The sequence below is a fragment of the Musca autumnalis genome, unplaced genomic scaffold (assembly GCF_047663935.1).
Source record: "Musca autumnalis isolate F117 unplaced genomic scaffold, ASM4766393v1 scaffold_2, whole genome shotgun sequence".
NCBI lineage: Eukaryota > Metazoa > Arthropoda > Insecta > Diptera > Muscidae > Musca > Musca autumnalis.
The window spans coordinates 247,488,142-247,514,129 of NW_027411755.1; the positions used below are offsets into that span (position 1 = coordinate 247,488,142).

Sequence of the window (25,988 nt, forward strand, 5' to 3'; positions counted from 1 at the left end):
TACTGAGACTCTTGTCTAAGCATTACTGATACTCTTGTCTCAGCAATATTGAGACTTTTGTCTCAGCAATACTGAGACTATTATCTCAGCAATACTAAGACTTTGGTCTCATAAATACTGGGATTTTTATCTCAGCAATACTGAGACTCTTGTCTCAACAATACTGAGACTCTTGTCTCAACAGTACTGAGACTCTTGTCTCAGCAATACTGAGACTCTTGTCTCAGCAACACTGAGACTTTTGTCTCAGCAGTACCGAGACTTTTGTCTCAGCAATACTGAGACTGTTATCTCAGCAATACTAGCAATCCTGAGACTCTTGTCTCACTAATACTGTGACTTTTGTTTCAGCCAGCAACACTAAGACTTTTGTCTCAGCAATACTGAGACTCTTGTCTCAGCAATACTCAGACTCTTGTCTCAGCAATACTCAGACTCTTGTCTCAGCAATACTGAGACTATTGTCTCAGAAATACTGAGACTTTTGTCTCAGCAATACTGAAACTTTTGTCTCAGAAATACTGAGACTTTTGTCTCAGAAATACTGAGACTGTTATCTCAGCAATACTAAGACTTTGGTCTCATAAATACTGTGATTTTTGTCTCAGCAATACTGAGACTTTTGTCTCAGCAATACTGAGACTTTTGTCTCAGCAATACTGAGACTTTTGTCTCAGCAATACTGAGACTTTTGTTTCAGCAATACTGAGACTCTTGTCTCACTAATACTGAGACTCTTGTCTCACTAATACTGAGACTTTTTTTCAGCAACACTGAGACTTTTGTCTCAGCAATACCGAGACTTTTGTCTCAGCAATACGAAGACTTTGGTCTCATAAATACTGTGATTTTTGTCTCAGCAATACTGAGACTCTTGTCTCATCAATACTGAGACTTTAGCCTCATCACTACTGAGATTCTTGTCTCAGCAATACTGAGACTTTTGTCTCAGCATTACTGAGATTTTTGACTTTGTCTTAGCAATGCTGCGACACTTGTCTCAGTATGGTATGACGGCAGGGGGCAGAGCAAGAATTTAGAACTTCGATTGAGTTAGCAAGTCGTCATATTTCTACTCTGTGTGTAGGATTTTGAAACTTGAGAATGTTTTTATGCTAAGAGGAACTACAAACTATTGTTATAGTAGATATTTACCAACACACGTTCGAATACCGGATAATCTCATCGGTATTTAGAGATTCCTAAATTTTGTTTCTAGGTTATACAAATTATATTTCCTTCGAGTTTGGCCTGTTTTAAGAAGTGCACATTTCCACACATTGATTTATTTTCTTTTGGAGTTGGCGCCTTGGCGTTTTTTCTTGTTGTTTATTTCCTACTCCATTGCACTGTTTATGTCAATCAATTCGGACTACGAAAAACGCCCAAATGAATTTCACAATTTTCTTTTATAAAGACAAAATATTTTGTTTGGTTTTTGTTCCAGAATTGAAACTAAAAGTAGAGAAGAAATACTTTTGATTTCCGACCAAAATGTCAATGAGACAAAAACAAGAAAGAAAACCCCAAACGGCAGACAAGGAAAAAAATAAAACAACAATGTTTTTTGGCAACATTTCAGACCATAGCAAGGAAGTCTATGAATGAAGAAATCTGGAAAAAAGCAACGTCTGACTCACCACAATGTTTCACAAAAATGGAAGGAAGGCAGGGAATTTCAGAACAAAACTTTCAACAGACCAGAAAAAAACGAAAACATCCTTTCTTCCAGAGAAAAGCACCGCAGCAACTTCAACAGACCACAAATGCCAACAAAAAACTAAGGAGTGTTCTTTTGTGTTCCAAACGAGTCCTTTAATGTAATAATTGTTTTAATGTTTTCTTTGCAAAAATCTGCTGCGATTTAACAAAAACCTCGAAAAGAGTGAAGTTGAAAAGCTAAACAACACCCGCACAATTTTTTGTTAAATTATGTCTCGTGTATGTCTCAGGTAAGTTTCTACCTCTCCACATGTCGGTAGGTCTATCCTCCAACTATTTTTTGTGTTTGATTTTCTTGTTTTTGTCTTTATGTCGGAATATATCAGAGTTGTTGCCAGTACACGAAGTTACGAGTCGCTGCTTGTCACTCACTCACATATTGTGGTTTTGCGGGATTGGGATTGTGGCGCATTGCGACAACCCAATGGATGGTAGTTGGTTGCTTTTAGCGCCTGCTTACCAGCAGCACCAACCAACAACAGTCTGGCATAGCAAATGCCTAATGTTATTAGAAAAAAAATACAACAGCCACAACAAAACTTAACGCCGGCTTTGGAAGCTCAAGTGTGACATATTGCACGTTAGAAGTCACAAAATGAAGAAAAAACAAATTGAAAACACACCCGTCGCCCGATAGACAATTGCCTCAATGACAGCTGTTGAACATTCAGTGAACAGCCCTCTGGTGGTAATTCATGTTGTCATTTGTGCCGACGAAGACTCCGTCACCACCATTTGCCGTCATCAAAGTTTTAAATATAAAATGTTAAAAAAAAACTTGCAAAAAAAACTCAACAAAAAAACCTAGGAAACCAAGTATTTGTCGCGGGAAATCCATTAACGCCTACACCATTGGAATTTCAAGGTTTCTGTTCCGGTGCATAGTACAAAAGAATCGCTCACAATCGAATGAAGGAGTAAATTAATGAATATCGGCGGCGGGCGGCATAGACACACCGCATCAAAATATTTATACGCACAAAGCGTTTTATAATTTGCAATGTGTGAGAATGGTGGTGGTTTGTCGGAAGCTGTATTTCATTATTTTCAAAAATAATTGGTTTGAATTGCGTAATTTATATTAGACACTGGTAGATGTAATTTTTTCGAATTATTCTAGAAATTCTAATCAATTTGTAGGTTTATTAAATGATGTTGCAAGTTTTTTCTAAAGGTAATGAGAATTATATGACTTAAGAGGAATTGTTATGTACATTGGAGTAAAATACTGCAAAAATACATAGACAAAAATATACTACTTGACATAATTTTCGATGAATTCGAAAACCAGGATACTAATAGTTTTTATTTTTAATTAAAATTGTGTGAAGGTAAAGAGAATTATTTTCTGATTTTTCAAAATAGTCTGGCTTAATCCCTTTTGTTGTTTTAATATTTAAAACAACAAGTTTATTAGTGGAGAAGGTTTGGCATTGTTCGCCAAGGGGTAAGGCAAGGAAGACTAGTTTCGATCCACGCCACTGGATCTCATCAGTTCCCTTTGTTTCTTGTTTGTGGATATTCTCCACCGAAGTTATTTTTCAATAACTTCTTCAACAAGGAACTTTTTATACCCAAACATCAATCGTCAGCTCGAAGTATAAACGTAAACAAAGAAAACCCTTCAATGAGAAGTTTTTCTTTGGGTACCTAACACAACTCCGACGAAAGTGTTTACGAAACAAAGCAAACCTTCTTCCACTCGTATGTGTCGTTGATTTTTCAACAAATGCACATACCCAAATGCTGTTTGGTAGCTTATATACCAACAACACACAAAACCGTGCCAGTGTTTCTCAAATAGAACATTGGTGGCGTTTATTTAATTGGGATAGCTGTTACAATTTTGATTTTTCAAAATAGTCTGGCTTAATCCCTTTTGTTGTTTTAATATTTAAAACAACAAGTTTATTAGTGGAGAAGGTTTGGCATTGTTCTCCACTAATAAACTTGTTGTTTTAAATATTAAAACAACAAAAGGGATTAAGCCAGACTATTTTGAAAAATCAAAATTGTAACAGCTATCCCAATTAAATAAACGCCACCAATGTTCTATTTGAGAAACACTGGCACGGTTTTGTGTGTTGTTGGTATATAAGCTACCAAACAGCATTTGGGTATGTGCATTTGTTGAAAAATCAACGACACATACGAGTGGAAGAAGGTTTGCTTTGTTTCGTAAACACTTTCGTCGGAGTTGTGTTAGGTACCCAAAGAAAAACTTCTCATTGAAGGGTTTTCTTTGTTTACGTTTATACTTCGAGCTGACGATTGATGTTTGGGTATAAAAAGTTCCTTGTTGAAGAAGTTATTGAAAAATAACTTCGGTGGAGAATATCCACAAACAAGAAACAAAGGGAACTGATGAGATCCAGTGGCGTGGATCGAAACTAGTCTTCCTTGCCTTACCCCTTGGCGAACAATGCCAAACCTTCTCCACTAATAAACTTGTTGTTTTAAATATTAAAACAACAAAAGGGATTAAGCCAGACTATTTTGAAAAATCAAAATTGTAACAGCTATCCCAATTAAATAAACGCCACCAATGTTCTATTTGAGAAACACTGGCACGGTTTTGTGTGTTGTTGGTATATAAGCTACCAAACAGCATTTGGGTATGTGCATTTGTTGAAAAATCAACGACACATACGAGTGGAAGAAGGTTTGCTTTGTTTCGTAAACACTTTCGTCGGAGTTGTGTTAGGTACCCAAAGAAAAACTTCTCATTGAAGGGTTTTCTTTGTTTACGTTTATACTTCGAGCTGACGATTGATGTTTGGGTATAAAAAGTTCCTTGTTGAAGAAGTTATTGAAAAATAACTTCGGTGGAGAATATCCACAAACAAGAAACAAAGGGAACTGATGAGATCCAGTGGCGTGGATCGAAACTAGTCTTCCTTGCCTTACCCCTTGGCGAACAATGCCAAACCTTCTCCACTAATAAACTTGTTGTTTTAAATATTAAAACAACAAAAGGGATTAAGCCAGACTATTTTGAAAAATCAAAATTGTAACAGCTATCCCAATTAAATAAACGCCACCAATGTTCTATTTGAGAATTATTTTCATTAAAAGGCACATCACTGAAGCAGGAATCACAATAACTGATCTAGAGTGAAAGTATAACATGCCTAGAGTAAAAATTAGCGAACCAGTGCACTGTACGCGATTAAATTTAAACCTTAAATGCATTTTCATTGCATTGCCAGTTGATTAAATCGGATCCATTGCAGAAAGTCGACATTTTTTACTGCAGATTAATCAAGCAGTGAGTGGCGTCCAACTTGGGGCAGTTAGCAATAAATCTAATGAATTCTAACCAAAGACGCCTAATGGGATGTCCTTACATATCCTGCAAACTAATTTTGCTAGACAATAAAAGTCAAGGAATGGCGAACAACTTAGGGTTTAAATTTGAAACTACGAATTTTACACAGAGCGGCGCCCGATGTGTGGTTTATAGAAGATCGTCTTGGTGATGTTTTAATCGTTTATATTTAGTTCAGAATATTCCTGGCGAACATAGTCTGGATCCTAGAGTAAGGCATTAAATACTAATTACTGATACCCAAAACGTGAAGCTTAGCCGCAGTTATTTCTTACAAGTCGACTTTTTTACTGCAGATTAATCAAGCAGTGAGTGGCGTCCAATTTGGGTTAGTTAACAATAAATCGAATGAATTCTAGCCAGAGATGCCTAATGGGATGTCCTTACATATCCTACAAACTAAATTTGCTAGACAATAAAAGTCAAAGAATGGCGAACAACTTAGGGTTTAAATTTGAAACTACGAATTTTACACAGAGCGGCGCCCGATGTGGGGTTTATAGAAGATCGTCTTGGTGATGTTTTAATCGTTTATATTTAGTTCAGAATATTCCTGGCGAACATAGTGTGGATCCTAGAGTAAGACATTAAATACTAATTAATGATACCCAAAACGTGAAGCTTAGCCGCAGTTATTCCTTACAAAAAATCACTTAACTATTACCCCTTAAATATATTCTAAATGAGGCCGTATATTTGTATGAATAGGGTCAAACGTAGAACTTAATGAAGGGTCTTCAAATCTTGTCATGGTAGTAGAATGTAAGTTTTTGCCCCCATTTAAATGTTTAACTTTAGAATGGCGCCCGATGTGGGTCTTATAGAAGAGTCTCTTATTATTGCTACTTTTGTATGGGAATTTTATTTATATTCAGAGGTTTTAGAGTTATCATAAAGAACCCATTCGAAACCCTTGGATTATATAAGAAATAATTATGATTGGCGCCTAACGTGGGACTTAATCTACAGTTTAGCCGCATGTCGTGGTATCTAATTTTGATGTCGAATTTGTATGAATTTCTTTCGATGTGTGCACTTGGCGAGGATTCTATTAAAGGGAAAGCCGACAAAGATCTACCTCCAATCTATGAAAGAAAAATTCTTCGGACAGATCCAACATTGGCTACGAAAACCAAATTCAATCTCCCAATTTTTTTAGATAAATGAAAATTTTGGTTTGTGATAGTAGGGGTTTTTCGGAGTTATAATAGCACATATATCGGGAAAAATATACTTATTGCGGCAAAAATCTGAAAAGGTTCCAGATGGTGTTAATATTGAGATCATCGAACTTGATATAAGTTTGGAAGATATATTAGGTCATTCAATTCTTAGACCGAATCATTAATTTCGATCGAACATGGCTAAATCGGTTAGAAATTGTCTGGAACTGAATTGATCTTAACAGATATAACGTATTAAACTGTATATACCCAATTTAACCATAAGGCTGAAGGAAAAATTAATCATTTCATGATGCTACAATACATATGTATGTTCCCACCACATCCCCGAAGGAACAAGGGAGACTTCATCCATATCAATGAGTGCACGCCGATTTATGTTGGCTCAATTATATTAGACTTACTTTTTATCGCCGTGTTCGAACGCTGATTTACGACACCACTTGTGCCAACATTACACTGAGGGGATTTGCCACCGCCAAACATGTTGAAGTTCTCATCAGGAATTGATCAGTGTACCACGGTGGCTCTTATTTCCCATTTCATAATGCTGAGGTGTAGGTTTTTCCTTTAGTCTCAAGGTATCCTCACAAAATAATACTGTGAATTTGTTGGAGTTGAATATTGGAATAGTGTGAAGCTACATGTAATGTATTTAAACCTCAAAGCTCACCAACACCAGATAAGGCCTTTATGGCTACATTCATCAGTATGTACACCTATAAATGGCGCCCAACGTGGGGTTTACTTACTCTGAAGATAGGAAAATATTACTGATTGGCCCTAAAAAACGACATATATTTCCCACCATCATCCCCGAAGGAACTAAGGATACTTTCCCCATGTCAATGAGGGACTTCCGATGCAAATTCGGAAGGGATTTACATGATTCTAGCCTTGAATGCTCCAACTATTGTACCGTGGTTCGAGATTCGGCCTGTACCCGTTACATGGAGTACTCTCAGAGAATGTTACCTCTCCACACAGCCTTTAAGCCTATTCCGCAGGTAGCAATTCGAAGTTCCACTGTATATAGTCTGAACCCTCAGAGAGACGTGTGCATTTCTTTCTAATATTTTTTATAAATACGACGTTTGATGAAGAAAAATGTTTCATTTTGCTCCCATATTCAAAATATTATTTGCGCAAATAAATGGCGCCCAACGTGGGTCCTAACGCATCCATAGCTCTTTCAGATCACATGACCGAAATACATTGAAAATGTCGGCTGAGGGTTTTATCTTGTCACCGCTGAATATCTAATGTTGCCTGACCTGGACTTAGAACCCAGACCTTCAGGTGTGAACATACTATTGCTAATATTTTTATAAATACATCGTTTGATGAAGAAAATCGTTTATTTATACCCTCAGCATTTATGCTAACGAGGCTATATACACTTTCATACGGGCAAAATGTGTCTCATTAAATAAAGGTTTTAGACCCCAAGTATGTTTGGACGAAATGTGTTTCAGACAATTTGGAGTCGATTGAGCAGTGTCCGTCCGTCGGTCTGGGTGGAGCGCACGATAACTCTCGAATGGATGCCCAAACTTAGTTTAAGTTCGAAGACTCCTTCCGGTACCTCCCACACAAAGTACGAAAATGTTCGGAAAATTTGTGCGCACGATAACTCTTGAAGGGAGTAACCGATTTGGTTCATACTTTGCAAATCGTGAAATTTGTACCTGACATAGATAAGGTTTTAATATGGACTCAATTGGTCCTCTCCTTCGGCTATCTCCCACACAAAATTTCGGAAAAGTACAGTTTAGGACCATCTCTCGAATCGCTTTAATTTTTGTTTTAGCAACTTGAATTCACTGCCCCCCATACGACGGTACAAGTTTCATTAGCGGCAAGTCCATACTTCCCGACAAAATAGCATGAAAGTTGCAAAAAACCCCTATGACACCGTGTGAGGTGGTTGGAGCGCAAGCTAACTCTAGAACGGATCTGCTGATTCGGTCCAAAATTTGGCCTTTTTTAATATTTTGTCCAAACATAGTTTAAGTTCGAAGATAAGCCATATCGGTCCACACCTTTAGGAACCTCCCCCACAAAAGTTCAAAAATATTCGGAAAAATTGTTCGTACGGTAACTCTTGAAGGGAGTGGCCGAATTGGTCCATACTTTACACATCCTAATATATCTACCAGATGTAGATCAGGTTTAAAGTTGGACTATATTTGCCCATTCCTTCGGGTACCTCCCACACAAAATTTCGGATAAGTTCACTTTAAGACCTGATATAGAAGCAACTTGCATTAGCTTCCTCAATTACGATGGTAAAAGTTTTTTCAGGGGCAAGTCCATATTTCTTGAGCAAACAGCCCGAAGGGTGTAAAAACCCATATGGCACCATATGTAGTGGCTGGAGATCCACTTCCATAATGGTCAATAATGTCGATCCATTCCTTTTAGTATCTCCTCCGCAAAACTTTTGATCTTTAATCCTAATCAACATTTTTGTCGGTTCAAACGCCCAACATTTTTAAAACCCCCTAAATACATACGTTTTTTGGGAAAAAATTGTTTCAATATACACAGGCTGTATTGTTTCCATTTCCAAAAAATATTATTTGTCCAAATAAATGGCGCCCAACGTGGGTCCTAATGCATCCATAGCTCAGTTCACACGGCGTTTTTAAGAATATTAGCCTGCTGTTACATGGGGCAATACTATTAAATTTGTTATAATAATAATTGTTCCACAAACATCCCAGGCGGGACAGGGGAGACTTCTCTTCTTGGTGAAACGAAATTCGCGGAGAGAGATATTATGTTCCCAATAACACTGAATGATACTGAATGAAATTTCAGACATTATGTGAAGAATAATATAAGCATGTGTTTTTTCCTCTTCTTACAACAACATTACATTTTCGCTAGATCATAATTCACACAATGAGGAATAATTTTCCCCCTTACTTTAGTGATACTCCCAAGAATCGCCCATATGGCGCCCAACATGGGTCCAAATGTCTCTTATATCCCTTTCTGACTACATAGGACTGGTATATACATTATTTAAAGAAAATCTTGGAAAAAATGGCTGATCCCTAAAGAGAATATAACATTTTTGGTAGAACGTAATTAAGGTTCCACCTTACTCAAATGGCACCCAATGTGTGTCCAAATGTCTCTATATTTCGTGCTTCATGAGCAGATTATATAAGTATGAGATTTTGCAATCCATTAAATTTTCGATGGAGCTTAGTTCACCCAATGAGGAATAATATTCCACCATACATTGAATGTTACTATCATGAATGTATTTTATATATTTTTCGGAGTTCAAATCCAATCCATACCTCTTTCCATACCTCCATGGCGCCCAACGTGGGTGCAATTGTCTGTTATATCCCTTTCTGATGATAAACTGATGACTGATGATGACCACCCAATGATTGGAATTGCTGCCTTGCAATCGCTGACAAGAATATTACATCTGTCGGATTCGACGCTACTCAATATGATAGCATTATATCTTCTGCTCTGAATTGATCGAGTCATATAGTTTTAGGATTAAAATTGAACGGTAAATTAAATGGCGTCTAACGCTTGACATTAATGATAATCACGGAGCTAGGGGAAGCTGGTAATAACGATCTAGGTCGCGCCCAACGTAAATTATATCATTTAAAAAATCTACTTAAATTCTGTTGCTATCAGAGCCTTAGAGAGTAAGTGCAGTTTCAAAAAATCCGATTATTTTTGTACACATATGGCTGTGTACTTCCAGGTCAAAATCGCCACACAACTAGATAGGATGCCCCTATATTTAAGGTATCCATTATAGTTTTTAAGTTTTTGCTAATGCTGCGAAAGCTTGTGATTTTGGACATCGGCTGACGCCCAACGTAAATTGTATCATTTAAAAATCTACTCAAGTTCTGTTGCCAATCTCATTTGCATTGCGTATGCAATAATTTTATAAATTTTCTTGAAAAAAATAGAGTAAGTGGCGCCCAACGTGGGACTACAAATAATTAAACTAAAGATTAAAGACCTCGCCATTTCGGGAAAGAAGACTCTAATATCGCCTCTTGATTATAAGGAAAAAACGGAAACCAATAAATAGCGCCCAATGTAAAGAAACAAATTAGTGGTGTTTATTCGGTATTCTTGGCATACCTATAGAGGGTAAGAGTAGTGTAATCCAAAAAATAGAATAAGTGGCGCCCAACGTGGGTCTTATTTAGTATTTTCTCCATATAATTTTCTTCACGAAGTTAGACCATGTCTTGATCACCTAGTAATTAATTTGTTCTCTTTGTTACGCCCTTTAAAAGCAATCGGATCGCATGAGTGTACATTTCTGAAAAAACTTCATCGCCAAAGTGAACCGTCTTTTCGTTTAAGAGATATGTTGAAATCGGCGATTATTTCACCCACCTTACTCTCACTGACAAAACAAACATCCGCTTATCTAAAAAACACCAAATATGACCCCATTTCTAAGCGGACCCAACCATCTTCCTTCTTCCCTCTTTCAAGGGATCATCAAAAAAACGTATCACAATAACAAAAACGGCGGAAATTAGAAAAATATCCTCTCTAATTTCTATTTAAATATCAAACAACAATAACAACAACAAAAAAGGAATAAAATAAAAAAAACTTTTTGTGGGAGACTCACCTGTCGTATCCATGTAAACAATTAAAATGCTGAACACAGTCGCAAATGATAGAATACACAATGCGATTGGCAATAGTTGACGATAAGGCGATGGTCCCAGACGTGGATCAAATTTCTTAAGGTTTTTACTTCCGTTTGCCGAACAAGATGACGCTGTTATGTGGTGAAGATGAGGATGATGATGATGATGGTGGTGGTGATTGTTGTGGGGGTTGTGATGTTTGTGCTGGTGTTGTTGCTGCTGCTGATAATCGTGATCGTGCAGATGAAGATTTTTAGCTGAAATTGAGGAGGAGCAGGAATTTTTTAGTGATGCTGGCGTTGATGTTGAGGATTTTTGGCAACATGATGACTGATGCTGCTGCTGGTGATGATGTCGTGGCAAATGCTGTGGCGAAAGTCTTGTTGGCGTAGATAGGGGCGATGATACTGTACTGGCTGAGGGTGAACTAAACGCACTACTCATCCCACTGGTGCAGCCACCACCCCCAAAATCACTGAAACCATTATCCAAGGCAGAGGAGAAATTATGCCGCGCATTATATAATCCTGCTGCTGCTGTTGTTCGACTAAAACGATGCTGTAAATGATCGGGTTCATCATAGGACTCTAAACAATCTTTGGTTGTGGCGGCGGAGGAGTTTGCCAATCTTCGCCTTCGTGTTTCATCACTATCCACCTCATCGACAGATGAGGGGAGGTGGTAATCACTTTTTGGTGTAGCACTAATTGTGGTTCGATTACATGTCGTCGCTGACGTCGCCGCCGCAGCAGCAATTCGTTCTGTGCTAATCCTATCGGGCAGTGTAATATTTTCATATTCTTCTAATTTATTTGCTAAATCGGTAATGGAAGCAGACTTTACCAATGACGATTTGCTACAGACTCTCCCACTAAGAGAGCTGTGCCTTCTGTGTTGGGTGTGGGGACTGCTGGTGTGTTGTGATAGTGATGACAATGTTGTGGTGGTTGGTTGGGGGGTGGTACTGGGATTTTCACTTGTTGTGGACTGAACGACCCTTTCGCAACGTTGCAGTAGGTTCTGCTCATTTGCCAAAGCCTTTGCCGCCGCCGCCAGTGTTGTTGTTGTTTCAAGTTTAGACATAATTTTGTTACTCTCCCACCTCTCTTATGACTCTCTTGCTCTCTCGCGTTGTGTTGTTTCGTTTTTATTCCAATACTCGGAAGTTAATTATTTATAAATGTTGTGAAAATTTCGTAAATTGCTAATCAACATGTTTGCTGGGTTGTTGGATTCATTACTGGAACCACTGGATCACCACTGAAAATATAAAGAAAAGAAAAAGATATTAAAATTTTAGAAACAAAAAAAATTAAAGAACAAATGGCGCACAATATGTGGTTTTCTCAAAGACCCCTTAAAAAAGTTCATTAACATTGGATGGATGGATCGATGGATGGTTGGATGCAGGATGTTGGAGGATTTCAACGTCAACTTGAACTAAAGAAGAAGACCAAGAATCATTGAATTGTTAGAAAACAAATCTGCCGCCCAAACAAAAAATAAAACAACAAAGCAACAACAAAAAATAATATCTGAAGAGTGGCACTTCAAATGTTCTCCTACTCCTCCCTCATATGCTCCTCTTCTCACCGACATCATCTTGGAAGAAGACAATTGTTGGTCGGTCATATGGACTGAACCGAAATAAACACCACCTGTCAAAAATCTATACAAAAAAATTACAAAAACAAAAAACCGCATGCATGAGAGGTTCCGATCCTCCAAGAGAGCGAGAGAGAAGGAAAATCGAGTGAGAGAGATAGAGAGTAAGTGCAACAATCTACAAGATCAACATGCGGCATTTTCGACAAAAAAAAAACATTTAAAAACACAGACAGACCGACACACACACACAAACATAAGAACACTTTACCAACAATCGAAACGTCATGCCGCGGACAGACATACCATCGAAAAAAAATTGTTTTGTATTTTTCTTATTCTTCTTCTGTTTTCCAAATGTTACTGCTGCACACTAAAAACCGCCGCCGCAACGCGCTACAAACTCGTAAAAATTGTATTGTTGTTTTTGTTGATATTTTTTGGGTCTCGAAAAGAATGAAGAAGACAAGACGACGTAGAAAACAAATCCACACCACGCCAGAAAAAAGGTACGTTTGATGTGTTGAACGACTACAAAACAAATGAGGAATGAGCGCACAAAAAACCTCCGCACAACATTCCAATTTCAATTCAGAGTTTCAATACTCTCTGTATTGAAATAAGTTCAACCTATGGATGGCTGGATGGTGGTGGTCGTTGTTGTGATGCATGCCCAGTATACAGCAGCAAGTGGTATTGCTTGCTCCTCTCCAACGTTTACTCTCTTTTTCAAGACGGGAGAAAAACAACAGTCAAGCAGCAGATGTTTCTTCCTTTTTTCTTAAACAGACATTTTTGATGGCTCAAACGAAAAAAAAAAAAAACTCTCATCTTAAACTCAGATGTGCAGTGAAGCGGTAATAGTGGTGGCCGGCGCAAAGAAGCAACAGCAAAACAAAAACTCTGGACCAATCCAAAACAAAAAAAAATTGGAAATTGAACTGCCAACATTTAGTCAAATTGAAATTAGTGTTTAGCCAAACTAATGCCCATGCCTCTCGGCCAGCATCCAACAGCTACAATGTGGACCACCAAACTTTGGAATATCCTTTTTTGGCCTTTGTCTTAGCCAAGAGATATCTTCGCCTAAGGCCATAAGCATATTTTTCTTTGGCACAAATTATGAATTCCAAGCAAAGCATTGCTTGGAGCCAAGGTTTGCAGTGAATAAGCCAAATATGTTCCTGTCATTTCCCAAGAATTCCAATTATTTTGTTGTGGTATGCAGTCCAAGAAACGAAAACAAGAAAATGTTCAATTTATAATTGACCAAATTCGCATGGCAACAGCAGAGGAATTTTGAAAATCTTCAATAAAAGCTTGGAGGTGTTAAATCTATGAAATGAAGACCGGTCTCCATTTAGTGGAGTTTGAACATCGGGAATTGATATGATCTGCATTTTTATACAGGCAATCCTTAGTCATACAAACCCGTGCCCGGACATAACTTCAAAGAGATTTTGGGGCTTGTGTCCTTAAAAAATTGACTAATTTCAAAAATATTTATCCACAAAAATTTTAGGTATTTTTGAGAACGGCGCCCAACGTGGGGATAACATAATTATTAGAGTAACTCCATATTGTGTTTAGATCCAGTTCCTCTAAAGAAGTGTAACTATGCCAATGTGGCCCGACAAACAAGCAATATTTCCTCTGGTACGTAAAAATGCAAAGATCTCATTATACCCTCAGCATTTATGCTAAAGAGGGTATATACACTTTCATACGGGCAAAATGTGCCTCATCGAAATAATGGTTTTAGACCCCAAGTATGTTTGGACGAAATCCGTTTCAGACAATTTGGAGTCGATTTAGCAATGTCCGTCTGTCTGTCTGGCTGGCTGGAGGGCACGATAACTCTCGAACAGCGAGATTATGTTTTTCGTGGACAAGTCCATGCTTCCTGGCATACTGATCCAAAAGTTATACTATGATCGACTAAGTGACTGGTGGGCGCTATATCAATCGAAAAGATCCAACTTCCAAAATAAGATCAAATTCCATAACGGACTATGTCGGTCCATTCCTTAAATTACCTCCTCCGCAATATTTTGAACTCCACATTTTTGTCGGCAAGTTCAAATGTCCAAAAAGAGTCATAAAATTCTGTACGTAGATGAAATTTTCGATTCATATAGGCTGTAGGTATATCTCTGTCGGCAAAGTCGACTGATACTTTTTTTACTTGTTCATGTTTAACTTCTGATAGGCCTTATAATTCAACGGTGCCCAACGTAGGACCTACCAACCGGAAAATCGTTTATATGACGGCAGTATGCATTCATAGAGAACTAGTCCCCTATTATGTATTACTCCTTATAGAAATAAATCCAGCTGATTTTGCTTCTGCGTCCATCGATGGAAGCACAGCTGAGTGCTCAATTAGTACAAAAAATAGCCGTGGACAATTCAGCGGGTAGAGTTTCAATGCAAATATCCGTGGGCCTGTGGCTTGACGCTTGTTTTAGATTTTGTTAAATCAATAACCTCTATATTTTCTCTTAAAAACTAGGTCAGTCTCATCATTTAATAGAGATAACGAAGTTTAGTTTAATTCGTCTAGAGTACTCGTTTGGTTAGTGGATGAACTACTTTAACTATGCCAATTGCGGCCTCGTCGTTATACGGAAAGCTATAGTTGTCAAACAACTTTAACCTTTGATGATCTTTTAGAAGACCTTTATTTTCTCAAATGAAGACTACGAGCATATTATAGACCATTTATAATAAAACTTATCTAATATTCTAACCTTTGTAGCGAGTACTGCACCACTTACACTTTTTAAGGTTTTGAACTACTGGCACCATATTGGAGCCCAAACTTGGTCAGCTATGCAAATGAAGAGAATGGCGCCCAACGTAAGACCACCTGAGAAACTCATCAATTAAACGAACATCGTAGCTTTTCGTCGAAAGAAAGGTTCTGCGTAGTGAATAAGGCCGTGGACAAATCAGCGGGTTGAAAGGGAGAGTTTTTACGTAAAGTTCACATTTTTTCCATCTTTAGTTCAGATTGAAGACTATATTATATACCATTAATAACTTCTCTAATATCCTAATATTAACGGCAAGAACTGGTCGACTTATACGTTTTCATCAAGTATTGAGCTACTGGCACACAAACTTGGCCAGCTATGCAAATTGATTTACTATTATGACAATGTATAAATGGCGCCCAACGCGGGGCCCCCTAAACCACTCATAATTTTTATGAAAATTTTAGCTAGGCATAGGTATCTGGCTATTGCTATCACAGTGACGGCCAAACTAGGTCAGCTATGCAAATTAATTTTCTATCATGACAATGTATGTTATTAAAGAGAATGGCGCCCAATGTAGAGTTCCCTAAGCAATGTAGAATTTTTATGAAAATCTTTACTATGCATAGAGAAACCAGTTTTCATAGTATGATTCCACATGAGATGCTGTATTCCCACGTGGAATCATAATTCGTATATTTTGTTCTCGGGATAGACTAGCGATGCACAGTGGTTCAGAATCGTTTTTTCCTGGTGCAGAAGCTACAAAGAATTCAAGATCAAATTAAATTTTCGACTTTTTTATTATTTTTCATCAAAATGTGAGCGTTTTTGTGTTTTTATATCTTCCTTAATATTAAAAATTATCATATACAACTTCATAAACATTTCCATATGTGTAAAAAAGCTGTAATTAATACGGGAAACAAGTAAAAAAGTATCAGTCGGCTATGCCGACAGAGATATACCCTCAGCCTGTGTGGATTGAAATACTTTTTTCCCAAAAAAAAAAACTTATGTATTTAGAAGGTTCTCAAAATTTTGGGCGTATGAACCGACAAAAGTATAGATAGGATTAAACCTCAAAAATTTGCCGCGATAACGATAGATAAGTGTGAATGAACGTAGTATTCGGATCAAGCTCTCCAGCCACTACATATGGTGCCATAGGGGTTTTTTACAACTTTCGGGCTGTTTTCTCAAGAAGTATGGACTTGTCCCTAAAAACTTTTACTGTCGCGATTGAGGCAGCGAATGCAAGTTGCTTCAACAAAAACTAAAGTGATTCGGGAGCAGGTCTGAAAGTGAATTTATCCAAAATTTTGTGTGGGAGCTAACCGAAGGAGTGGGCAAATATAGTCCATATTCGAACCTGATTTATATCTGGTAGATATATTATGATGTGTAAAGTATGGACCAAATCGGTCCTTCCCTTCACGAGTTATCGTGCGCACAATTTGTCCGAACATTTTTGAACTTTTGTGGGGGAGGTACCTAAATGAGTGAACCGATATGGCTTATCTTCGAACTTAAACTAAGTTTGGACAAAATATTATCAAGGTCAAATTTTGGATCGAATCGTCAGATCCGTTCGAGAGTTATCTTGCACTCCAACCACTACACACGGTGTCATAGGGGTTTTTGAACCTTTCAGGATATGGTTTTGCCCCTGATGAAACTTGTACCGCCGTATTGGGGCCGTGAATACAAGTTGTTACAACAGAAATCAAAACGATTGGAGAGCAGGTCCCAAACTGAACTTATCCGAAATTTTGTGTGGGAGGTACCCGAAGGAGTGGGCCGATTGAGTCCATGTTGGAACCTCATCTAAGTCTGGTAGACATTTCACGATGTCCCAAGTATGGACCAAATCGGTTACTCCCTTCAAGAGTTATCGTGCACACAAATTTTCCGAACATTTTCGAACTTTTGTATGGGAGGTGCCGGAAGGAGTGGACCGATATAGCCCATCTTCGAACTTAAACTAAGTTTGGGCAAAATATTACGAAAGCCATAATTTGAACCGAATCGGTTCATCCCTTCGAGAGTTATCGTGCGCTCCAGCCAGACAGACAGACGGACGGACATTGCTCAATCGACTCCAAATTGTCTGAAACACATTTCGTCCAAACATACTTCAGTTCTAAAACCATTATTTGGATGAGGCACATTTTGCCCGTATGAAAGTGTATATACCCTCGTTAGCATAAATGCTGTCCGTGTGTCTGTTGAAATCAAGATAGAGCTTTGTAATTTATTACAGGAGTTTCTATTACTCCTAGGATGTTTGGTATTGCAAATGGGCTATATCGGTCCACGTTTTGATATAGCCCCCATAGAACGCTACCACCCGATTTTCGGATTTTTTTTTAGGTTTTAGCTTCATTATCACTCCGGGTGCCACCGTGGTGCAATGGTATGCACACCCGCCTTGCACACATAAGGTCGTGGGTTTGATTCCCCGGTCAGACAACATCAAAACACTTTTCAACGGTGGCAAAATACCCCTCAGTAATGTTGGCGACATTTCCTGAGTATTTCAGCCATGTAAAACTTCTCTACAAAAGTGGTGTCTTAGACACGCCGTCGGACTCGGCAATAAACTGTAGGTCCCATATCATTGAGCTAATATGAATCGGGGTGCACTCATTGATATGAGAGAAGTCTCCCTTGTCCCTTATGGGATGTTTGTGGAACAATTATTATTATATCACTCCGAAATGTCTGAAATTTGGTATTGAGTCTTCGTTGGAGGTATAAAACTTTCGCCCAGAAATTTGTCGATATAGGTCCACGCCTTCATATAGCCCCCATAGAACGGTACCTCCGGATTTTCGGTATTTTGAAGGTTGTGGCCACAATAATGGACCTAAATGGCTGAAATGTGGTATTTAGTCTTCGTTGGGGGTATAAAACTTTCCTCCAGAAATTTGTCGGTACCTCCGGATTTTCGGTATTTTGAAGGTTTTAGCATCGTTATCACATCGAAATGTCTAACATTTTCCATATGAAATTTGTCGGTATATTTCCACGCCTTAATATAGCCCCCATAGAACGGTACACAATAATCCATCGAAATGGCTGAAATTTGGTATTTAGTCTTCTTTGGGGGTACAACAAAAATTTGTCGGTACAGGTCCAAGCCTGCATTTAGCCCCCATAGAACGGTTCCTCCCGATTTTCGTAATTCTGAATGTTGTGACGTCAATATCCCACCGAAAGACTGAAATTTGTTATTTAGTCGTCCATGGGGTTATAAAATATTCCAGAAGAGAATTATCAGTATAGGTCTACGTCTTCCTATATCCCTATAGAATCATACCTCTTAATTTTCGGTATTTTGAAGGTTTCAGCCACATTATCGTAACGAAATGTAGGAAACTTGGTATTTACTCTTCTTTAAGTCTAAAATCTTTCCGCCAGAAATGTGTAGGTATAGAACGATGTTTTGATATAGCTCCCATATAACGGTACCTTCCGAATTTCGGTATTTTGAAGGTTAGCCACATTGTTTTACCGAAATTGATGAAATTTGATAATTAGTCTTCTTCGTAAACGAAAGGAAACGAATTGTTCCATTTTACTTCCATACAACTGGTGGTGTAGGGTATAACAAGTTCGGCCCGGCTGGACTTAACGCCGTTTTTACTTGTTTTAAAGTTGTTTTAGAGACATAGAGACAAAAATTGTGATTTTTTTAAAGAATATTTCCAAAGTGTCGAATTTGTAAGGAATATTTTTAAAGGACCTTAAGATTGGACTTTTGTGAGGTGAGATGTATTCCCTAATCGTCGATTTTTGTAAGAATTTATTGAATGTTTTTTAGAAATATAATTGTGTTTTTATACCCTACACCCCACTTATGTGCGGAGGGTATTATAAGTTGGTTTGGCCAAAAAGCCCATACATATATATACCAAAATGAATGTCTCGACGAGCTGAGTCGATTTGTCTGTGTGTGTCCGTCCGTCCGTCTGTCCATCTAAACCTTGTAATCACGCTATAGCTCGCAATGTTGATCGGATCGTCACCAAATTTTGGGTGTTGATGGGGGTCCCAAAAAAGAGTAAAAGTAAGAAGCCTATTGATTATGGTGATGGTCGGATAATATTTGGGGGTCGCAATAGAAAAGAGAAAAGTGTCCTAATATAAAAATCTCGTATAAAATCTGATGCAATTAAAGTCATAGTATTTGTAGGAAATCTCTGGGATACAACAGGTCATTTTTACTTTTTTGACATTAGTTTTCCAATTTTTGTTACTTGTAGGACGGACTTTCCTTAAATAATTTTAGTTATCATGTGAGTCTAAAATTTGTTCCCACACCTGATAAATTTCCATTAAGTTTCTATTAATATTTCTTTCCATCAACCCTTCCCTCCCAAAATAATCTCCAGTATATAAAGTAAATCATTTCTTTATATTCTTATTGAAAATCTTATGACTATTTTCCAATCAAAACAATAAAGAAAAATCGAAACGAAATGTTATAAATAGAAGTTCTGATAATTTAATTTAAAGACAAATGGATGGAAATTAAGATTTTCAACACTTTCGAATTGCAATTATCACTTTTGTTGAATTAAAATGAAATCTGGAGAATAAAACAACTTGATTCACACACCACACAGTACGGTACGGTACGTGAATATTGAAATATTGAAGAGTGAGGAAGGAGATTATTTCGAAGCACTTCATTTTATTCAGCTGTTGTTCAGTTCAGTTGTGCTTCAACGAAATACTTTTACGCATTTTATGCGATGATGATTCGGTTTGGTTCTTTATGCTTTTACTTTTTTTTCCTTTTTCTGCTGCTTTTGGTTTTTGGATGAATGAACAATGCCGCCAAATACCGTTGAGTGTGCTAAACTTCTTCGTCGCCGCCGCTGATTTGTTTGCTGGCTGTGGTGTTGGTTGCTGTTATATTTCCCATAGTTGTGAAATTTACAATGAAATGCCGGGTTAAAATGGCTTGCTTGCTTTACTTTGTTTTTTTTCGCCTAGCCACCATTCCAAAATGTTTTCTCTTTAACCCGTAGTTCTTTTTTTATTTTTCAATATTGAAATTTATGAATGATTTTTCATTACACTAATTGAATATGTCTGTCCACATGAAAATAGAGAAAATTATTATTGAATCATTCACACATTTTAGCAATGCGATAAAAAAGCGATGTTAAACTATCAGGGTCAGCTTATTCACACTTGTATTGAGAAGTATGTGAAAGATGGTTATAGTAGGAAGGGTGCGGATTAAGTGATACCCTACTCACGTGTATGTATATTATGAGCAAACGATATATAAAGGAATTGTGCAAATTAAGGATCTTTGAAGGACTTTCAGAAAAAAAATCATGGATTTTTAAGAATATTTTTGATGAACAAGTGTCCATATCTAAGACAAGTGCTTCAGAATAGCTGAGACGAAAGTCTCAGTAATGCTGAGACAAAAGTCTCAGTAATGCTGAGACAAAAGTCTCAGTAATGCTGAGACAAAGGTCTCAATAATGCTGAGACAAAAGTCTCAGTAATGCTGAGACAAAAGTCTCAGTACTGCTGAGACAAAAGTCTCAGAAATGCTGAAACAAAAGTCTCAGTAATGCTGAGACAAAAGTCTCAGTAATGCTGAGACAAAAGTCTCAGTAATGCTGAGACAAAAATCTCAGTAATGCTGAGACAAAAATCTCAGTAATGCTGAGACAAAAGTCTCAGTAATGCTGATACAAAAGTCTCAGTAATGGTGAGACAAAACTCTAAGTAATGCTGAGACAAAAGTTACAGTAATGCTAAGACAAAAGTCTCAGTAATGCTGAGATAAAAGTCTCTGTAACGCCAAAACAAAAGTCTCAGTAATGCTGAGACAAAAGTCTCAGTAATGCTGAGACAAAAGTCTCAGTAATGATAAGAGAAAAGTCACAGTAATGCTGAGACAAACGTCTCAGTAATGCTGAGAGAAAAGTCTCAGCAATGCTGAGAGAAAAGTCTCAATATAGCTGAGAGAAAAGTCCTAGTGTTGCAAGAGAAAAAGAGTCTCTCAGTATAGCTGAAACAAAAGTCCTAGTATACAGAGGCAACAGTCTCAGTATAGCTGAGGCACACAGTAATACTGAGACAAACGTCTCAGAAATGCTGAGAGAAAAGTCTCAGCAATGCTGAGAGAAAAGTCTCAATATAGCTGAGAGAAAAGTCCTAGTGTTGCAAGAGAAAAGAGTCTCTTAGTGCAGCTGAGACGAGAGTCTCAGTGTTGCTGGGACAAGAGTCTTCGTGTTGCTGAGACAAGAGTCTCAGCTTTGTGAGACAAGAGTCTTCGTGTTGCTGAGACAAGAGTCTCAGTGTCGCTGAGACAAGAGTCTCTGTAACGCCAAGACAAAAGTCTCAGTAATGCTGAGAAAAAAGTCTCAGTAATGCTGAGAGAAAAGTCTCAGTAATGCTGAGAGAAAAGTCTCAACAATGCTGAGAGAAAAGTCTCAATATAGCTGAGAGAAAAGTCCTAGTGTTGCAAGAGAAAAGAGTCTCTCAGTGTAGCTGAGACGAGAGTCTCATCTTTGTGAGACAAGAGTCTCAGCTTTGTGAGACAAGAGTATTCGTGTTGCTGAGACAAGAGTCTCAGTGTCGCTGAGACAAGAGTCTCTGTATTGCTGAGACAAGAGTCTCAGTGTTGCTGAGACAAGGGTCTCAGTAATGCTGAGACAAAAGTCTCAGTAATGCTGAGACAAAAGTCTCAGTAACGCTTAGACAAAACTCTCAGTAATGCTGAGACAAGCGTCTCAGTAATGCTAAGACAAAAGTCCCAGTAATGCTGAGACAAAAGTCTCATTATAGCTGAGAAAAAAGTCACAGAATAGCAGAGACTAAGTCTCAGTAATGCTGAGACAAAGGTCTCAGTAATGCTGAAATAGAAGTCTCAGTAATGCTGAGATAAATGTCTCAGTATAGCAGAGACAAAAGTCTCAGTATAGCAGAGACAAAAGTCTCAATATAGCTGAGACAAAAGTCTCAGTAATGCTGAGACAAAATTCTCAGTATAGCTGAGACAAGTCTCAGTATAGCTGAGACAAGTCTCAGTATAGCTGAGACAAGTCTCAGTATAGCTGAGACAAGTCTCAGTATAGCTGAGACAAGTCTCAGTATAGCTGAGACAAGTCTCAGTATAGCTGAGACAAGTCTCAGTATAGCTGAGACAAAAGTCTCAGTATAGCTGAGACAAAAGTCTCAGTATAGCTGAGACAAAAGTCTCAGTATAGCTGAGACAAAAGTCTCAGTATAGCTGAGACAAAAGTCTCAGTATAGCTGAGACAAAAGTCTCAGTATAGCTGAGACAAAAGTCTCAGTATAGCTGAGACAAAAGTCTCAGTAACGCTGAGACAAAAGTCTCTCTAGTGCAGAGACAAAAGTCTCAGTAATGCTGCGACAAAGTCTCAGTAATGCTTAGACAAAAGTCTCAGTAATGCTGAGACAAAAGTTTCAATATAGCTGAGATAAAAGTCTCAGTAATGCTGCGACAAAGTCTTAGTAATGCTGCGACAAAGTCTCAGTAATGCTTAGACAAAAGTCTCAATAATGCTGAGTCAAAAGTCTCAGTAATGCTCAGACAAAAGTCTCAGTAAAGCTGAGACAAAAGTCTCAATAATGCTGAGACAAAAGTCTCAGTAACGCGGAGACAAAAGTCTCAGTAATGCAGAGACAAAAGTCTCTGTATAGATGAGACAAAAGTCTCAATAATGCTGAGTCAAAAATCTCAGTAATGCAGAGACAAAAGTCTCAGTAATGCTAAAAACAAAAGTCTCAGTAATGCTGCGACAAAAGTCTCAATAATGCTGAGACAAAAGCCTCAGTAATGCTGAGACAAAAGTCTCAGTAATGTTGAGACAGTCTCAGTAAAGCTGAGAAAAAAGTCTCAGTAATGCTGAGACAAAAGTCTCAGTAATGCTGAGACAAAAGTCTCAGTAATGCTGAGACAAAAGTCTCAGTAATGCTGAGACATAAGTCTCAGTAATGCTGAGACATAAGTCTCAGTAATGCTGAGACATAAGTCTCAGTAATGCTGAGACAAAAGTCTCAGTAAATCAGAGACAAAAGTCTCAGTAATGCAGAGACAAAAGTCTCAGTAATGCTGAGAAAAAAGTCTCAGTAATGCTGAGACATAAGTCTCAGTAATGCTGAGACAAAAGTCGCAGTAATGCTGAGAAAAAAGTCTAAGTAATACTGAGACAAAAGTCTTAGTATAGCTGAGACAAAAGTCGCAGTAATGCTGAGACAAAGTCGCAACAATTACTAAGACAAAAGTCTCAGTGTTGTTGAGACAAGAGTCTCAGTTTGCTTAGACACTAGTCTGACAAGTGGCTGAGACAAAAGTCTCAGTATAGCTGGGACAAAAATCTTAGTATAGCTGAGACAAAAGTCTCAGTAATGCTGAGACAAAAGTCTCAGTAATGCTGAGACAAAAGTCTCAGTAATGATGAGACGAAAGACTCAATAATGCTGTGACAAAAGTCTCAGTAATGCTGAGACAAAAGTCTCAGTAATGCTGAGACAAAAGTCTCAGTAATGCTGAGACAAAAGTCTCAGTAATGCTGAGACAAAAGTCTCAGTAATGCTGAGACAAAAGTCTCAGTCATGCTGGGACAAAAGTCTCAGTAACGCTGAGACAAAGTCTCAGTAATGGTGAGACAAAGTCTTAGGGGAAAGCCGAAGTAGAAACCCAACTGAGACTACTTATCTGAATTTTAATTGAATGTTTCATATCAATTATTACATTTTTTCTGTAAATTAGAATTAATGGTTTATTTAACTTTTTTGTTGGAACTCCATTTAGTTTTGTTTGCCAAAGCTCATTTTGCAATTATCCTTTTGTTGATACATTATTGTTGCGTAGTACTTTTGCAATTATCCTTTTTTGATTTTATTACTTTCTCTTTATCTCTTGGCCAGCCATTTATCACCCAAGGGAACCGAACACAAAATTAGCCAAAACGCAATAAATCTAATGGATCAAAAGACTATCTTGCTGCGACAAAAAGGACTAAATAAGGATTCAAACTGAGTATAAATTACAGTTTGCAGACAATTTAATAGATGTGATTGTTGTGAAAAGCCACAATACAATGGGCAACAATCATCATCATCATCCTGCTGAATTTTATTATCCAAACGACGAGACAAAGGGTGTAGCTTACCATGCAATCGTTCATAAAAGTCCTGTAGAGAGAGTGTTTTTCTTTTCTTTTTTTCTCCTCCTTTGAATAAAAAGTAAATAAATTTGATTAGAGTGGAATACATTGAAAGAGACCCATGCCAGGAGTGAGTTCTCCCATTGTGTCACAAGACATTAAGTCGCAAGTCAAATTACTGCCAAAAAAGAATGAAAAATGACCAGAAACACTAAAAACTCATGATTTTTATGGCTGAAAACAACATTATTTTACGTTTCGTTGGAACACCAACCAGAGCTTGGAGAGAACAATAAATCACAGAAAAAGTTTTACTTTAAGGACTAAATCCAAGCAAGCGTCTGTCCAGCCTGATTGTGTGCTGTTAAGCATTCCGTGTTGCAAGGAATTTGAAAATAATTTCTTTTTTATTTTGTAGTATTATTCCTTAATTTAATGCATTTGCCGCCTTTTAGGTCCTTTGTTTTACCGTTATGAACTACAGACATGCTAATGAGTTTCATGAAAGAAAACGCAACGCAATTTCATTTGCATAGACTTCAAGATAAGAGCCGGCAAACGTCCACACATTTCATTTGTTAGGAATCTAAAAAGCAAAGTATGTCAGGCATTTCATTCTTGGTGTCTGGGAAGGAAATCACTTAACCCTTTCATTAAAAATTGCGGTGTTTTTATGCGAGGTTTTGGGATTCTTTCGTTTGAAGAAACTTCGTTACCAGGTCCTGATTTTTAAAAAGGCATCTATTTTCTTTGGATCTGAATATATTTTTCTCTTCCCTTTGACCTTTCTTAAATGGACAAAACAGATCCCATACCCAGCACAATGCAACTGAACTTTCATCCCGGACTCCAAGGGTTAAAAAACCCTAACCCAAATGCCTTTGGCCTGTACTAATTCATTAACTTCAATAAAAATTACGAGCCCCAAGAATTCTTGGGAAGTAAAAACGAACGAACGGCAATCGTGTTAATTTTGTAAAATTAGTTTTAGCATTTCTTAATAACTGGCAGACAGAAGAAGAAGAAGCAGACAGTCGTTTGTAAGTGGCATTGCTGCTAGTTGAGTTTTAGCACATGTCTGCTGCTTGGCGGTTTTGCCTTAAGGTTCCGCATTTTTTCTACAGAAATACGATATTCCTTATCAAAAAAACATTTAAAAATGCAATAAAAACTGGCCACACAGGTGGGATACTTTTTTCCTATGCTATGAGGAGCAAAAAGGACAGGAGCGCTCCTCTCACATGCATCATTATTAGGACAAGCAACAATGTTCAGCTCTTCTCTACCACTCCCTGTCTCTCTCTGCCTTGTCTTTCTGTTGCCGTTTGAAGTCAACATATGGATGGTAACAGCCGTCATCACTTTAATTTTTATAACCAGTTCATCATTCACAACAAGGACATCAATTCATTTGGAGGGACGAAGAAACTCACACACTCTTGCAGCACTGGGACATTCCACAGCAAGGGTAAATAACAAGTCCGCACAAGCAAAAAAAACGAAAATTAAAGATCACCAAACAGACGATCTTTATGGGTAGGTGGAGAAAAAAATTC

At 37.8% G+C, this 25,988-nt stretch overlaps 1 protein-coding gene across 8 annotated transcripts in view; it reads right to left on the reverse strand.

Annotated features, from left to right (window-relative positions):
- The window catches only part of S (EGF receptor activation regulator Star), a 176,029-nt gene that overhangs the window by 50,205 nt on the left and 99,836 nt on the right, over nucleotides 1-25,988 (reverse strand). For 6 of the 8 annotated variants that reach the window (XM_073971325.1, XM_073971329.1, XM_073971327.1 and 3 more), the window contains one exon: nucleotides 10,877-12,158. In XM_073971325.1, coding sequence (XP_073827426.1) covers nucleotides 10,877-11,981 — 1,105 coding nt within the window. In that variant the 5' untranslated portion in view covers nucleotides 11,982-12,158. Of the gene's footprint in view, nucleotides 1-10,876; nucleotides 12,159-12,809; nucleotides 13,012-25,988 lie in introns of those variants that run through there. The other 2 variants (XM_073971332.1, XM_073971328.1) reach the window with 2 other exon arrangements.